Source organism: Cibotium barometz, chromosome 6 (assembly GCF_041138505.1).
Source record: "Cibotium barometz isolate CiBa-2024 chromosome 6, ASM4113850v1, whole genome shotgun sequence".
In the NCBI taxonomy this organism is placed as follows: Eukaryota; Viridiplantae; Streptophyta; class Polypodiopsida; order Cyatheales; family Cibotiaceae; genus Cibotium; species Cibotium barometz.
The window spans coordinates 28,019,720-28,037,616 of NC_141051.1; the positions used below are offsets into that span (position 1 = coordinate 28,019,720).

Below are 17,897 nucleotides of genomic sequence, written 5' to 3' on the forward strand. Positions count from 1 at the left end.
CGAGGTACTTGCAACCTCCTTTAAAAAAAAAAGTGGTTCCACATGATATTTCTTTGGTTGTCCTTTACTCTGTGCAATCGGATTGATTATATTACTATAATACTTTTGGCCATGGCTAAGATCTATTCTGATCATTCTATGAAGTTGTTTCACATATTGATTGACAAAACTTCTTTTGGTTGATTCTTCTTGGTGTCTATACATGGTTTAATTTGACGACCTTATCTCTTTTTAGCCTTGAATGGCTATACGGCTATATCTTAAGAGTCAAGCTGTTGTCCTCTCAACATGGGGTTTAAATAGCACACGGCTCTCTATGTATGTACCTTTGGTTAGAGTGACGATTCTTACTATATTTAAAACCTTATTGCGTGGTCGGATAGCACCACCAACTCCTTTTGGTCAATTCATCTTGGTGTTTACACATGGTTTTATTTCACGCCCTTGTCTCTTTTTTGCATGGCTATATGGCTGTGTCTTATGAGTTAGGCTGTTGTCCTCTCAACTTGGGATATAGATAACGTTGGCTCTCTGTGTATATGCCTCTGGATATATTGACGATTCTTACTATTACTAAAACCTTGACTGAAAAATCGCATGGTTATATAGCACTGCTTCTCGATACCACATAATTTTTTTTGCTATATAATGATTGAATAATCATTTGAATTAACAACTGTTCTTTGTTTACTGTTTTCCTGCATAGTTGAAACTATGTAATGGTTTTATTAAAACTGCATGCATCACAATTTTTTTAAGGGATGCATAGGCCACCCCACAAGCCTCATAAGTTTGACGATGTGTTGGTCCTTGTATTTGTGCAGCAATAATGTTGAGTTAGAATGGCCGTCTCATGGCCGTATGCGCTCTGCTTATTCAAATCTGTGCTGTGTGTGCCATCTCCCGAAGCCATATATAATAAAAACCTGATTCCATAAATGTTTGGCAGATGCCCATAATGTCTTTTGTATGGGTTGGCTTACAGGAGACCAGGGGTATCTTCTAGCAATTACCTTATCTTTGTTGTTTGAGGCTCTGTTGGGCTCTTTTTTTCAAACTATGTTTTTCACTCGGGTTTTGACAAACACACGCACACACATGCAAAAAGTTTATACAAGTTACTTAACACACACCCCTAGGACCTAGACCCACTTTTGTACATACCTTCTCACTACATCTTAAGGCCATGTATTAGCTACATAATGGTAGGACATAAAAGACCTTGAGGACTTACAAGTTGAGCATTTTTTGCACACATATATGTAGTATTTTGGTCCCCACATATATGTACATGTATGGTTAATAATTAGCATCACATATGAAAGTAAACTAGGTTGAACCCTTTTTAACCACACTCTATAATATGACCTATTGCATATACAGAGTACATACATCTTTTTTACTCCGGCTAAACAGTCTATCTAGGGATAATTGTTGCTTGGATTATAACAGTGATCATAAACTCACTCGATTAAAAAGATTATACTGTAAGGATAGAGTGACCCTTTATAGCATGTGGATAGATTCTTTAACACTTGTAATACGCATTCAGGCTAACCAAATGTTTTGTCTGTTTGTATGGATGCAGGTAACAAGATCTACCTTCTCTTCTCTTATAGTAAAAATCGAATGAGCTTTTTCTAAACTTGATTTCAACTAGATGCAACTTGTCATCATTAACATAAATTGTATAGGACTTATAGTTGGGCTTGTTTCTTGTATGGCATTTCTTTAATTCAAGTTGGTATGGCTTCATAAATAGTTTGGTCTATTCATCTCTGAGTATTGTATATATCCTAAAACTAGCAACACACACACACACACACATGAGAGTTTCTCGTTTGCTCATTTGTTCCCCCTAGCACACATAAACACACTCAAACATGTGTGCATACACATACACATACACACACATATAATATTATATTATGTGCACATGTGTGAGAGAAAGAGAGCACACACACACGCGCTCGCGCGCACACACACACACACATTTATACATATATTTATAGGCATGTAAATATGTATATATAAATAGATCTATATGTATGCTAACATAAACACATGCATGTGCATGCACACAATGGACTAGAGACACACACACACACACACACACATGCACACAAAAAATAGACACACACACACACACACACACTCACACACTCGCACACACGTGCACATACACAAATATGCACACTTACTCAACCTTGCACATACACATACATGCATATGAACTTACATATATATACACACACTGACATACACAAATACATGTGCACATAGCATCGATAGGCACACATGTATACATAGATGCACATACGCGCACACACATTTGCACGTGCACATGCACACACTTTCACACACATATGTGTGTGCGCGTGCACACACAGACACAAAAATGCCCACATAAAAAAATTCACATGCCCGCACACACACATTCATATATATGTGTGTGTTTGTGTGTGTTGTGTGTATAATATACATATCTATATATTATATTATATTATATTATATTATATAAATAGTATAATGTGTATATAACTATACGATATATATATATATATATATATATATATATGTACATACATTGTGTTTGTTTGTTTTATTATGATAAATATATTAATTTTTAAAATAATTATAATTATATATATATATAGATATATATATATTCTCTCTTTCAATATATATATATATATGTATATATATATAATTACTACATATATATACATATAAATATAATGTAAATAAATATGTGTTTATATAATAAGTATTTGATTACTATAAAATAAACAAACATATTAAATATAATAAATGTATAGTAAATATAAACTTATATATTTATTCTATAGGCAAATATAAATTATATAAAAAGTAGAAATTTAATGTGTTTGTGTGTGTTAGTATGTAGATGTTATGGATAAAATCAAGATATTCAAGCTTTTATATATAAATATAAATATATTATAAACAATATGATGTGTGTATATATATATCTATGGTCCTGAGAGAGAGAGAGAGAGAGAGAGAGAGAGAGAGAGAGAGAGAGAGAATATATATATATATATATGTTTATTATATAAATATACATATATTTATATAGTAAATCTACATTTATATTATAAACATATCATAAATATGTAAATTTATATTTATTATATAAAATATATATAACGAATGTATGTGCACGTATGTATGTATGTATGTATATATATGTATATATATATATATATATATATATATATATACACACACACACACACATAAAGGCTCGGCATCTCCAAGAGTAGGTCGAGAGTAATTGGTGGAGAAAAATAGTATTTTGTTTCTTTGTTTCTTTTTTTCAAGGTTTTCAAATACGTTGATGTACCAAGGAGAAAAAGAAACCTTCAGGTTCGTCGTAGAAGGTTAGGCGTACATATGGGTTTGACATGCATACATACTACGACATAAACAAAGTTTGACGATAGAGAGAGTTTCGTGTGATGAAAAGGGAAAAACAATTGTGTATATATAACATGATGTGATGAAAATGGAAAAATAATTATATTCATACATTTCCCCTTTTAAGAGTGGGTCAGACCCATGTCCTATATGTGCATGTGCATGTGTCATAAACACTAACACATGTGAACAATGGTTTAGACCATTCAATAATTGAACCGCTGAAGGTTGGTCTGAGAGTGGGTTAGACCCACTGTAGGTGGGTCTGGGCCACTTGTATTACTAGTTGTCGAACCACGCCTCGCTGTCACATTATTATTTGTAACTTCTAAAGAGACTTCTTGCTTAAACAAAGCTTACTGATCTCTCCCTTTAGGTATCTATTTTGTACTATTGCTTTTAGATTAGTGTTGGTGTCCCTTAAGGGATCTATTTTGTACTACTGCCTTTAGATTAGTATTGATGTTATGTTAATATGGCCCCTTCATTTGAGGGACATGTTGAGCTGCTCCATTCACTTGACTTTGATGCAGAGCACTTCCATTCAAAAATGGGTTCTCCTTTTCCTCCTCCTCGAACAACTCACACAGGTTTTGATCCCCATCCCCATCAACAATTTTGTGAGCAAGCTTCGGGTAAGGGTTTCTATCTAAAATGAGGGTTTCCTCTGGATGGTATGCCTTCCTCCTCTGCCTGGAGGTAATGGAGCTGCAGCACATAGCTCACTATTGCCACCTGCATCACCTATCTTCACCCTCACCATCCCCACATGTCCAAGGTCTTAGTCTCTTCAGAAATTCTCTCTCCCAGCTAATCGAGCACGTCCTTCCTTTGATTAATGATGGTGATCCTCAAATGAGGTGGTCCCCCTACTCTTGTGATCAGAAAAGCCAACCACTATATGGCCTTTGATGCCCCCAAGTCTATGATATGCACCACCTTCTCCCCCTCCATCACATCCAAGATGGAGGGGTTGACAATGGTGAAAGTAAACTTGAGGTAAGGGTAGAGGCCGAAGAAGATCTATCTGGCAGAGAGGAGATTAGAGGGTGCATTGAGAGCTTTGTAGAGGCATGGCCAAGATTTGTTGATTGTTTTGGGTAGCAAGGCCTTCCATGGGCCACACTCTGAATAGATTCTTGAGAGGGAGAGCTGCTCTTGCAACATATTAGTGTAGTCCATCTGGCCACTTGCAATAAGAAAGCTTACACACTTGAAAAGAGGCTGAACGAGGAGGAGACTCCTCTCATCTGACCTCAACTCTTAAACCCAAGTGTGTGGGTGGTGAGATGATGATGTTGATGATAATGTTGCTAATGATAGTGATGATAATGATACCTGAAATCCCATGATCATCATCATGTGCTGAGGGTTAGAGGGAGAGGATTGAAGAGGTGAAGAGGGGGGCAGAGGGTTAGAGAAGAGAAGGATTGAAGAGATACAGGATTGAGCGAGAAATAGGGGAACTCTCTGGCTAAATCATTCCAGGCCTATGTTTTTCTTTTGCCCATTAGCTCCAATTCTCTTTTGTTCCAACCATGGTTCACTCCTCTGTTGCTAAGCGTATGTCAAGGTCAACACCTGCAAGTTAACATTGTGATGGGGTTAATTACATAGGACTCATCCATTGTTCTGATTCTTTTGCTTTATCAAAGGAGATATGTTCCTCTTTATTACATAAATTGGCAATAAGAGTATGACCTACGTCAACATGAGATGGGTGATGAGAACTTGCACATGTTCTACTAGGCAAAGGAGTTGTTCTCACATAGTGTTTGCATCAGCTATTTTGGTAGCTTTTTGACTCCTCAATTTCCTTTCTTTTCATGCATACTTATCTTATAAATAGACTGATCTATGGACTGAAGAATATACTGATTTTTAACCTGTGGGTTGATTTTTAGCATTCCTTTAAGTACCCAGATGCTCTATATCAATGTGTCCTACATTGAACAATGGAAGAAGAGTGTCGAATATGTTCTGCAAACATACATTTTACTATTTTTTACATGAAAGCAAGGGTTGAATTACATCTTCCTCCACAAATACGTCTCTACTCATAAGAATCCGCTTGGTAGTAGTAGGATGATAGAGATGGTAACCTTCTGCAAAGTTTCTCAGGCAAAGTGAGCCACAAAGGATTTTCTACCATTCCAAGCTTCAAAAAGTGTAATTGTATGTAAAGCCTTTGTAGGAAACCTATTCAAAACACATGTTGCACACATGACTGCATCTAGCTAAAAACCATCTACTATTTTTTTACATGAAAGCAAGGGTTGAATTACATCTTCCACAAATACAACATCTCTACTCATAAAAATCCGCTTGGTAGTAGGATGATCGAGATGGTAACCTTCTACAAAGTTTCTCAGGCAAAGTGAGCCACAAAGGATTTTCTACCATTCCAAGCTTCAAAAAGTGTAATTGTATGTAAAGCCTTTGTAGGAAACCTATTCAAAACACATGTTGCACACATGACTGCATCTAGCTAAAAACCATCTACTATTTTTTTACATGAAAGCAAGGGTTGAATTACATCTTCCACAAATACAACATCTCTACTCATAAAAATCCGCTTGGTAGTAGGATGATCGAGATGGTAACCTTCTACAAAGTTTCTCAAGCAAAGAGAGCCACAAAGTGCTTTCTACCATTCCAAGCTTCAAAAAGTGTAATTGTATGTAAAGCCTTTGTAGAAAACCTATTCAAAACATATGTTGCATACATCACTGCATCTAGCTAAAAACCATGAGATAAATTCTGACTTTTGACCATACAACATGCCATCTCCATGAGAGACTTGTTTTCATTACTCTAAACCATTTTGCTAAGGTGTATAGGACATAGTACATGTGTGCATGAAACTCCTTAAATATATACTTTCCCCATCAATCATTATGCAAGGTACCAATCTTGCATGGAGAAATATTTTCAACCATAGCAACAAAGTGCTTAAAGCACATAAAAATCTCGAATTTCTATTTTAATGAATATACCCAGGTATGTCTAGAATAATCATCAATAAATGTGATAAAATAGAGGTAGCTTCCAATAGATGGTGTCCTCATAGAACCACATACATCACTATGTATAAGCTGTAATTATTGGATTGAACCATCTTTGGGATTTGTCGCCTTCCTTGTCTACAGGCTTGCCCAATGACTCTGATTTTAGTTTATAACTACCTGAAGAAAGGATTTACCTTTGCCTCTTTGTTGTTAACTTGCAACAAAAGCATGATCTTCCCTGTACACCTGACAGATTTGTTTTGCCTACATTTCTTTTCTTGCAAGAGCACAGAAACCAACTCCTCAAAATTTAAAGTATTTGGATTACCTTTCATCACGTGTTTGATAGAGGTGTGCTCAGCGCATATCCTTGAGGGAGCTCTGGAGTGAGAAGAGGTCTAGGCCAAAGAGCTCCATAAACAGAGGTGTTGAGCTAGTCACATGAGCTTTTTTGGATAGTCCATGCTTGGTCATGTTTGGCTAGGCGTGGTGTTCATATTTGGTCACATTGTATTGGTAAGCCTTGTATCGTTGTTGTATTGGACTAACCTCCAGTACTACGATGCTTGGCTTGTGCAAAGCCTCGACCACTCATACTCGTCTTCTAGCGCTAGTGGTAGAAGGACCAAAAACTCACCCAAGTCATTATTTTTTTTCTTATTGTCGTGCTTGAAAGAAATAAAGAGAACTTTGCTTGCGTCTTTTCTTTCAGATATCAGCTTTTCTAGCCAGCTTAACGATAGGTGAAAGATAAGATAGTACATAGCCTTTGAAGGCTTTCTCGGAGGCCTGCAAGATTGCTCTTTTCCTTATGCAATGGCCAGCGAAGCCCTTCACTTCATAAGCAGCAGTGACCATGGCACGTCGTGCACCCCTCTTTGCACTATCAACAGTAGATGACTCTCCCCTCCCTACACACGATGGCGCGATCAAAACCTTCCTCTCTTGTGCAATGGTGTGAGCAGAATCTTCTCTCCTTGCTTCTTTGCCCTGCCACCAAGCGGCAACGATGAGCTTCACCTCTGCTTTATATTGTCGCTGCATTGGGCCAGGAGGTGATGCATTAACAAGGGCCATAGAAAAACGAGGCGTCCCGTGAGGGAGGGGGTAATCCTAGCTAAAGGAAAATGAGTAGTAAATTGATGATTGAATTGATTAACTGCTAAATGATCACACTTACCATCATACTGAATTTGGTTTAGTTCAAATGACGATAGTCTATGTCGCGAGCTACTGGTTGGTGGCATCTATGGCTAGGAAAACTGAAGAGAGGTGCTAATACTTTAGATGTGTATTACTTATTTCAACAAAAATATGTTCTCAATATAACTCAAGCCTTAATAATGAGCCCACTTTTGTTACAAGTTTCACTACCAATGGGTATCCAAGATGCCTTACCATTTGATTTGGCTAAACTATTTGACCTTATCATAGAAGTCGATGCCAATCCATACAACATAAAGAAATCAACTTTGACTTCTCAAAATTTATATACAATCCCGCAACATTACCAAACAACTCTAAGACACTCATGATGCGTGTGAGATGAGTTGGTTTATTTTTAGGCATGTTTCATCTTAATCACACACACAATCTCTCTCTTGCATGGGCACGTGCACACACACACACACATGCAACAAGGAAGATAATCTTTATGAACGTTGATGAGCAAAGTGAAAAGCAAAGCTTTTTTAACTGCTTTCCATTGCCTTCAAATAAATCCATCTATTGTGTAGAAGAGTGTATGAAACTTCCTCTAAATCATTTTAAATCCACATATGCATGCGCACACAAAGATGTCCATGCACGCATGAGCATGCATATATGAGCACTACATAAATATTTTCTTGTAAATGAAACACTTGTATAAAATGCAGTTATGATGGATTTCCTTGTATATCAAGTTCTTCATTAAAATAGTCAGAATCAGTAGCCACTTGGGTTCGAATCCACCCATAGTGGTTCATATCCATCAGTCGTGCTCTAGAGACACCTCAACCACAATGGTTGATGTTCTCCAAACATCAAGGACCTTAACATCTCCTATGGACCACAGCTAAAATGCACCTCAATGTGATCAAGGATAGTGAGCTCTCTACCAATTGGATCCTCTTGTATTCTACTAAGAGGGGGGTGATGTTTGTGGATATTGAAATTTCATTAATTAGTGAAAGAACCTTAGTAAGGATTGTTGCTCTAGAAAAACATTAATCATTCCTATTGATCCACCTTTGGTTACTCTCCCTTAGAACCGCTTCACTACATTGCTTACTGACTCTACATATATGTATTACAAACTTATGAGTTAAATGTTCATACTTTTGCTCGCTGTGTTCATCTGTACGAGAGTTCAACTTTTAAGGTTTCACCAAGTGACTGGTTATAGCATACATAACCTCTTCTACATGACCACCCTGTCCCTGCACCCATACCACATTCATGTGAATTGCATTTCCCAAAAACAAGGCAGTATATTTGCCCAAAAAATGGCCATAGAAAAATGACTAGAATTTGTCCCTCTGAGTTTTTTTCCAATCTCAGAATTTTAAAGCTTTATGGCCTTGTGTATGGTTTTCCCACCACAATACACTCCTTACAAAGTTGGCATCCCTCATATATAAAACAGATCGTTTACATTGGTAGGGTAGAAAAATTTCTGTCTCTAGAGGTATGTTATGTTTATCTATACTCTCTGCAGGTGCAAGCTCCTTCCAAACCTTTCTCAGACCTTTCCTGTCTTCATACTTATGTGGACTTCTTTTGTGACTCTTAGCAGGAAGGCCCCTTGAGATTTCAGATCTCAATCAACTTGAGGGCTCTCAAAAAGGTAGGATGGTCCCTTGGGTTATATCAATGCCTTATCTTCCTGAGTATTCTAGAGCATTGTTTGCTTTGAAAGCATGCAAATACGGATTGCACACAAGCAAACACAACAATGCAGATGTAGTTGTCAATGGCGAAGCATGTGGCAAGAGTATAAGAAAAGAAACCTCCAACCAATGAGGTGATAGCTCAATTGGTGAAGGCGTTTGTCTAGGACCAAGAGGTCCTGGGTTCAAAACCCCTCCCTTGGCGGCATCGCTTACGGGCGGATAATTAAGGGCTTAAGGGCGGTGAAAAATCAATAACTGGGCTTAAGGCCAGTCGGAAAAAAAACAAAAAAGAAAAAAAAAAGTAACTTCCAAAACTTGGTTTCTGTCTAGATTAGGCTGTGGATCCAAAAATTCAAAGGGGTTTCTAAAATAGCTCCTCAATCACATCAGCATCTTCAGAGCAGGTATGCAATCAACCTTTGAGCTGAAATTTCAGGAGCTCCATTTAACTCTGGTTTTGTGCCATGGTATGCGACTTGGCAGAGCTTAGCAGCTGGCATGTTATATTACCAGTGTCTATGGCTCTTTGCATTTCCGTAAGGACAGAGTTTCGAAGTCAGAGTCATCACTCGAACTCTCCAGAATTCGGCAACCTGAATTATCTTTCCTCTTCTTGCCTTTAGAAACCTGTCTACTTATGTTCTTACATGAAGAGGTCTGGGTTTTTCCATTAGTGGAGTTGTTTCCTTTTGCGGACATTGCTGGTTCCATCACACCATCGAGAAGATCATCAATATCCTTCAAGCTGTCCTGGACATCAACAACACCTTTTGAACTTATCTTGTGAAATTGCACCCCTCTTTTCCTCTTAAGTCTGCTCATAGAATCAGGCAGACTGCGGCCTGATTCTTTGTCTTCTGAGCATGCCTTGGAATTTAGATTGTCTTTGCCACTAGCTGCTTTGTGTTGACTCTGTGTAGAGGAAGAAGTAACCTTAGGACTCTTTGCATCAAAAACCTGCTGTGTTGTCTCATCTTTTGATTGATTGCTGATGCTGTCGTAGCAAACTGTTCGACGCATCAGCCCTGCTTTACCATGAAAATTTTCGACAAACCATCAAAATATTTTACTAAAATAACTTGTGTCGAAAGAAATACTTACCACCAAATATAAGAAAATTGAGGTCTTAAACTCTACAGCACAAACCTTTTGGGATGTCTGCCAGAAACCGAGATGGTAACATGGATTGTTGGCCATGAAGCATAACATGCGTAATCTGGTTGCCAAACAACCACATCATCAGCACTCAAAATCACTACTAATCCTGTAATTCAAGATTCAAGAGCCAGCCTAAGAATACAAGACTATTTAACAAAACAATACCTGGTGAAGCCACTCACAGCCAGCAATGCAATAATGCCAACGAGAAGGAAACACTATTACTGTAAGTGATGGTCTGAAAGAGTGCATCTATGACGACAGGGAATGCTCTAAACTTGGCTAAGATGATCTCATGCAGCACCAATGGCCAGAGTATATACATGCTGTATGTAAGTGATGGTCTGAAAGAGTGCATCTATGACGAAGAGGGGATGCTTCAATTTCATATCTCACGCAACACTCTGGATCATAGTTAACAGGCGCTTCCAAAAACACATCTCCGAAACGTTTCCTACAAATGCCAGAAGTTTCCTAAATGTTTCCTTTTGGGGAGGGGGAGAGGAGGGTGGGTGCCAGGTCAAAAAAATCATATATATGCTGCCTATTTTATGCCAAAAATCTGAACAAAGCAACAATCAACTTCAAGACAACAAGCATTGAATACAAATTCCTAAACGGGAGGGGGGTAGCAGGTCAAAAAAAGCATATGTATGCTGCCTATTTCATGCCAGAAAGCTGTACAAAGCATGGAAGCTATGAAACAATCAACTTCAAGACAAGATTAACATTGAATAGTTTCCTACAAAGACCAAAAGTTTCAAAACGTTTCCTACATGGGAGGGGAGTACCAGGTATAAAAAAGCATATGTATGCTGCCTATTTCATGCCAGAAAGCTGTACAAAGCATGGAAGCTATAAAGCGTGTGTCCTTGCTACTATGCTCCGGATCAATAGGTGTTAAAGACCATGACCTTGGTTTTGCCCAGGTTGACCATGAGGTCTCTCTTGTTACAAAACCTATGCAATGCATCTACATGCCATAACTGGACTGTCATCTGCACATAGCAAGATGGGCACCACTGTCTGAGCCAACCGTGAGCATGTCCCTCCAAAACTGTCTACAAATTATGTGATCTCATCTATATACAGCCCATAGTGTAGGACATAGTGAGCAGCCCTGCTTGAACACAATTTTACTGTGGATGTCTCTTGAGAGCCATCCACACCCTCGCCTCCTAAATGGTGGCTAGGAGAGTAAAGACGTGATTCAAAGTAAAGTAGTTTCTCCTAAAGCATGCCTGGACTGTGGCTCTCTGTCCCTGTCTATCTAACAAAAGACCAGCCTCCAAAACTGTCGGTCATGTAGTTTTTGAGATTGGTGAGGTCTCTTGCTTTATGGATGGAGATGATGGTATGGGTGGTCCGAGAAGGGGGAAAGCCTTCACATAAGGCCCTATTGAAAAGGAGAGAGCTATCCGATGGAGGATTGCGGTGCTTCAGAGGGAACATGAGAAGCATCCACATCCTCCTTGGATTTCAGATCTTTTATCTACCGTCAGAGCTGAGCTGCAGGTGGTCTTGGATAGATGTTCTGAGTTTTTGTTTCATGCTACTGAAGCATTCTGGGTACAGATGGGTGGCAGATGCAACACACATAGACCTACCCATAGCAACAGGGAATTTGTCAGGTGTTTGCAGGACTTGGTGGGAGTGATTTAGACTGAACCGGATACAGTGAATAGTATTGCTTCCGATTTTTATCGGATTTTGTTGTCTGCAGAGGCACCCTCTCCGCACAGAGATGTTGCACAGCAGAAAGTTTGGGAGTGCATGCCCAAACTCATTACAGCTGATGTGTGTTCCTCTCTGGATGCTCCTTTCTCGAAGGATGAGTTGAGGCTGGCTTTGCTGGCTCTCCCAAAAGCAAAATGCCCTGGGGATGATGGTCTCTCCCCATCTTTCTTTATTCAGTTTTGACATCACATTGGGGATGAGATCACTCTTACCTTGCAGGAGATGTGGTGTACATGCCATCTTATGGAGGGCCTTATCCACCTTATCCCAAAAGGTGGGGATAAGACCAACCTCAAGCAATGGAGGCCGATTACGTTATTAGGTTCTACATATAAAATCCTAGCTAGGCTCTGAGCATGAGGCTGCAACCGGTCCTCCGCATGGTAGATCTCTTGGCGCTGCCACACATATCCATTGGGCTGCTTGGGAGATGTTTTTTCCTTCTGTCCTGGAATGGAAGAGGTTTAAGAGCCTCACAAAGGATCAGAGGGTTGGCCTTACTCAGCACTTGAGGAGAGCTAGTCGGAGGATAATGCAAATTGATGCAGCCATACCCAACCATTGGGTTACACGGGCTTTTCAGGATGGATCTCCTTACTTGTGGTTTGGGGTTTTTTCAAGGACCGGGTTTCCTCTGTAGATTATGGGTCTCCCCTCGCTAGGGAAGGGTGACGTACCATTTTTCTTTTCTGTTCATGATGGGTGGCAGTTGGAGAAATGTGTGGTGCAGGATATGGTTGAGGGCTTGGTGGTTCGGCCTGTAAGAGTTGTTGTCAGAGCAGGGAAGCACTTTTATATTGAAACTGGAGTGGAAGAGGTTTAAGAGCCTCACGGAGGATCAGAGGGTTAGCCTTACTCAGCACTTGAGGAGAGCTAGTCGGAGGATAATACAAATTGATGCAGCCATACCCAACCAATGGGTTACACGGGCTTTTCTGGATGGATCTCCTCACTTGTGGTTTGGGGTTTTCTCAAGGACCGGGTTTCCTCTGTAGATTATGGGTCTCCCCTCGCTAGGGAAGGGGGAGGTACCATTTTTCTTTTCTGTTCATGATGGGTCGCAGTTGGAGAAATGTGTGGTGCAGGATATGGTTGAGGGCCTGGTGGTTCGGCCTGTGAGAGTTGTTGTCAAAGCAGGGAAGCACTTTTATATTGAAACACACGTCGCCCCCCACCTCCCCCCCCCTCACTTTTGGTTTGGGGTTTTTTCAAGGACCGAGTTTCCTCTGTAGATTATGGGTCTCCCCTCGCTAGGGAAGGGTGAGGTACCATTTTTCTTTTCTGTTCATGATGGGTGGCAGTTGGAGAAATGTGTGGTGCAGGATATGGTTGAGGGCCTGGTGGTTCGGCCTGTGAGAGTTGTTGTCAGAGCAGGGAAGCACTTGTCAAATGACACCGTGATGTTTCTAGAGGCCTCACATGCTAGTTTTTGTGCTTTTCGGACAGCCCTGGATATGTTTTGTTTGGCTGCAGGTGCCAAAATTAATTGGCACAAGTCTATCAAATTTTGGGTCAGTGACTCCCCATAGATAGATTGGGGCTTAGATGTGGGGTTTACTTGGATTGAGAGAGGGTGTACCGCCACATACCTTGGTTGTCAGGTTGGCATTGACATTTCCCCAGCACAGTAGTTTGCACCTGTACTCATGAGTATTAAGTGCAAACTTTAGTATTGGAGTAGCACAAAGATTGATCTGGCATCTAGAGTGTTGGTGGTTAACCAAGTGCTGCTGGCCACGGCCTGGTTCATCACCTCGTGTTGGGTTTTCAATAGAGGATGCATTGGCCAACTTCGCTGCCTCATTAGGAACTTTTTGTGGTCAAGGTTGGATGGCACTGCACACACCTGGGCTAGAGTTGCCGGGGAAACCATTATCAGACCTAAGCATGAGGGGGGATTGAATATCATCGACCTAGAGGTGCAGTGTAAGACGTTGCTTTGCAAGTTGATTGTCCGAGGATTTCTTCCTGGCACTGAGCCTTGGAAGGATTTTCTCATGCAACAGGTTATGAGATGCACTCCAGTCAGAGGTGGCGAATGGCTCTACAGCTCACGGTTCATCTTTTCTGAGGCAGATCACCGGCCCCCCACCTCCCCTCTGGTTAGGTCCCTTCTTTGGGCCTAAGAGTGCATGAGAAGTTTCCTAGTTCATACACCTCCTCGGTCAGTTGAGGAGGCTTACAGACAGCCCATTTTGTGGAATGATTTGATCGTGGACGAGCATGGTAGATCTCTTGGCGCTGCCACACATATCCATTGGGCTGCTTGGGAGATGTTTTTTACTTCTGTCCTGGAGTGGAAGAGGTTTAAGAGCCTCACAAAGGATCAGAGGGTTGGCCTTACTCAGCACTTGAGGAGAGCTAGTCGGAGGATAATGCAAATTGATGCAGCCATACCCAACCATTGGGTTACACGGGCTTTTCAGGATGGATCTCCTTACTTGTGGTTTGGGGTTTTTTCAAGGACTGGGTTTCCTCTGTAGATTATGGGTCTCCCCTCGCTAGGGAAGGGTGACGTACCATTTTTCTTTTCTGTTCATGATGGGTGGCAGTTGGAGAAATGTGTGGTGCAGGATATGGTTGAGGGCTTGGTGGTTCGGCCTGTGAGTGTTGTTGTCAGAGCAGGGAAGCACTTTTATATTGAAACTCGAGTGGAAGAGGTTTAAGAGCCTCACGGAGGATCAGAGGGTTGGCCTTACTCAGCACTTGAGGAGAGCTAGTCGGAGGATAATGCAAATTGATGCAGCCATACCAAACCATTGGGTTACACCGGCTTTTCTGGATGGATCTCCTCACTTGTGGTTTGGGGTTTTTTCAAGGACCGGGTTTCCTCTGTAGATTATGGGTCTCCCCTTGCTAGGGAAGGGTGAGGTACCATTTTTCTTTTCTGTTCATGATGGGTGGCAGCTGGAGAAATGTGTGGTGCAGGATATGGTTGAGGGCCTGGTGGTTCGGCCTGTGAGAGTTGTTGTCAGAGCAGGGAAGCACTTTTATATTGAAACACACGCCGCAACCCCCCCCCCCCCCCCGCCCCCACCACCAAGATGATCATAGATGCTTCTTGTCTTTGGCTGTTAGGTGGATGCCCTATCAAACATTTGCCTTGGGATCTCGGTGAGTGGGAATGGATGGATGCCACCAATCCGATGAAAGGTTTGCCTTTCTATAGCTACATTGTGAGGAATGCCAGGCAGCTTGTCTTGCACTTGGGACAAATTTAGAGTGTCCCTACCCTTAGACCTCATTGGGAGTCCTATGGTATTACCTCTGACATTCAAAGGAGTTTCTAGCAGAGGCTGTGGCACTCTTACAGGAAGGCACAAATATCCTCATTCTTTTGGATTTCACTACATAGTGGACTGGCCACCAACTAGTGGAGATCGGTTGTTGGTGTTAGCCCAACTTGCATGAGATGTGCAGGAGCTTCAGAGAGAGTTTATCACTGCCTATGGGAATGCAGGGAAGCACAGAGGATTTGGACCGTCATAGCACACCTATTTGGTAGGATTAGTAAGGATGCCGACATATCTTTTGGTGCTATCATTTGGTTGACTCAATCGGACCCCAACTTACGTATAAGGGGGACAACAGGAGTCATGTCATTTTGATCAGGCAAGGAGTTTCTCAGCGGGGTTGTCTTCAAGATTTGCCAGATTCAGGATACACCCCACCGGCACAGAGATTGGAAAGTGCATGGGAGATTATTGCTAGTATTACAATGTGGCACATCTGGAAGGCTAGATGCTCTGAGGCCATAGAGGGCACTATTGTCTTGTATGCACAGTGCCTTTGCAGGATTTGGAGTGATATTATCCATACCCTTATGGCAACCTGGGCCAGAATCCAAGGATCTTTGAGGGCCGCAGAATGAGAGTGGGATCATGGTCTATTCTTCATTTCCACTCATATGGGACCTTGTTGGCAACACAAGGCACCCAATTGGTTGAGATCTCCACCTAGTTTGGTTTGAAATCTCCCTTTTGTATATTTTTTCATACTTAATAGAAGTCTCTTCTCTGGGAAAAAAAGACCCAAAGGGTCTATGAGACTAAAAGGTATCACAATAAGTCCATGAAACGACCAAGTCATGGAAGAAAAAGCTTTTGTTTTTAAAGATATCTATATTATATAAAGATGATGATTTGCATATTGAGTTATAAGGTACTCGTGCAGCTAAAGCATGTGATATGGCAGTCCATACTATGTATCTCAGATACAACTACCCATAAGAAGAGAAGTCACTGAGTTGGGGCGGCATCTAAGACATCATATCCCCCTGTCTCCTAAGAATCTCTCGGATTTGAGGCTACCGTGCATAGAGGGCTGTGTGGATCTGATGGGCCTCGGACACTGGTGCAGTGGCTGGAGTGCTCTTTCCAATGTAACTCCTTGAACTCTAGACCCTACTGTATGTGCTGCCTAGTCCGTCAGGTAAAGTCCTCAAAGTAAAGGGCTCCTTGTGGTTGGCATCAGATAACTCCCTCTTGTGACACATGAAAGAGACTAGTGATAGGTGGCTAAGGAGTATCTGGTATTAGCATATAGGCTATGAGTAGTGCCACTTGTGAACATGGGCTAACCAAGGGCACTTTTCTCCCTTTGGGTTTTCCCCCTTGGATATTAGGTGTGAAAGGACACCACACTTATTTTATTGTATTAGATATTGTGGAGTCAACTCCCTTGCTCTCATCTTGTATTCATCCACTTGGAGTAGCTATCACTATCTCTCTCACTCTCTTGAGAGCTTGTTGCTGTGTGCATCTATGTGTGCGTGTGTTCTCTATTTCTTTGAAACCCTAATCACCCAACAGTGGTATCAGAGCTGGGCTGCTTCCTTCTGGCCTTGCAGTTTCTGGCGCCCGAGTTCCAGCCAGCTACCTGTGTTTTTCTGTCCCCTGCACAGTCTGTTCGTCCGTCACTGGGAGATTCCGTCGATTGCGCAGTCCCTCCATCCATCACTGGGAGATTCCGTCCGTCGCCTCCGTCCAGCACTCCGCTCAGCCTAGTAGGTCACGCCGCCCTTTCCAGCCATCTAACTGGGCAGCAATAGTGCAGAGGGCTCCACCACTGCCCCGCCAACAAGCGACGCTCGCACGAGAGGAGGTGCTCCCTGGCGGTGCAACGTCTTCCCGTCGCCGTCACCAGTCCGGTGGTGGAACCGTCCTGCGGCCGTCGCACACTCCCATCAATCGACTTCGCCGTCGACACACTGCCCGTCGTCCGTTGACGTTGCCAGTCGCCTCTTCCCAACTGTGACCCAATCGCCTGGTCTGCACGCTGTTCGCTGTTCTCTCCCTCCCGATCGCCATTCACTACCTTTGCTCCCTGTCGCATGCTCGCCACCTCCTGTACCTTTAGGGTCCATCAGACCAAGTGGATCAAATCCAAAATCAGGCTTTGTTTGGAGGCAAACCATAGCTGCCTGTCAGCCTTCATTGGCTTGTTGGAGGCAGCTCGCACAACCATAGAGAAGCGCTTGGTAGAGGAGAGCATAGAGGGAGCAGCGATCCGAAGAGCCCTACCGCCCACCAAGAACTGCTAGCGAGAGCAATCAGGAGAAGTACTGGCAGGAGCAATGGTTGAAGAGAGAAGACAACAACACCTTAGAAGCTACAACCACCCTTCAAAATCAAGTAACTGTTCTTTGATTCAAATCAAAGGGCTTTTGTGAATTCATTGC

At 41.7% G+C, this 17,897-nt stretch overlaps 1 protein-coding gene across 1 annotated transcript in view; it reads right to left on the reverse strand.

Annotated features, from left to right (window-relative positions):
- Positions 1-9,042: 9,042 nt before the first annotated feature.
- The window catches only part of LOC147637601 (uncharacterized), a 142,194-nt gene continuing 133,339 nt past the window's right edge, over positions 9,043-17,897 (reverse strand). Inside the window, exons 13-14 of the mRNA XM_086799428.1 lie at positions 10,469-10,538; positions 9,043-10,347 (exon numbers count right to left, since the gene is read on the reverse strand). Of these exons, the coding sequence (XP_086655554.1) occupies positions 9,839-10,347; positions 10,469-10,538 (579 nt within the window). The 3' untranslated portion in view covers positions 9,043-9,838. The remainder of the gene's footprint in view (positions 10,348-10,468; positions 10,539-17,897) is intronic.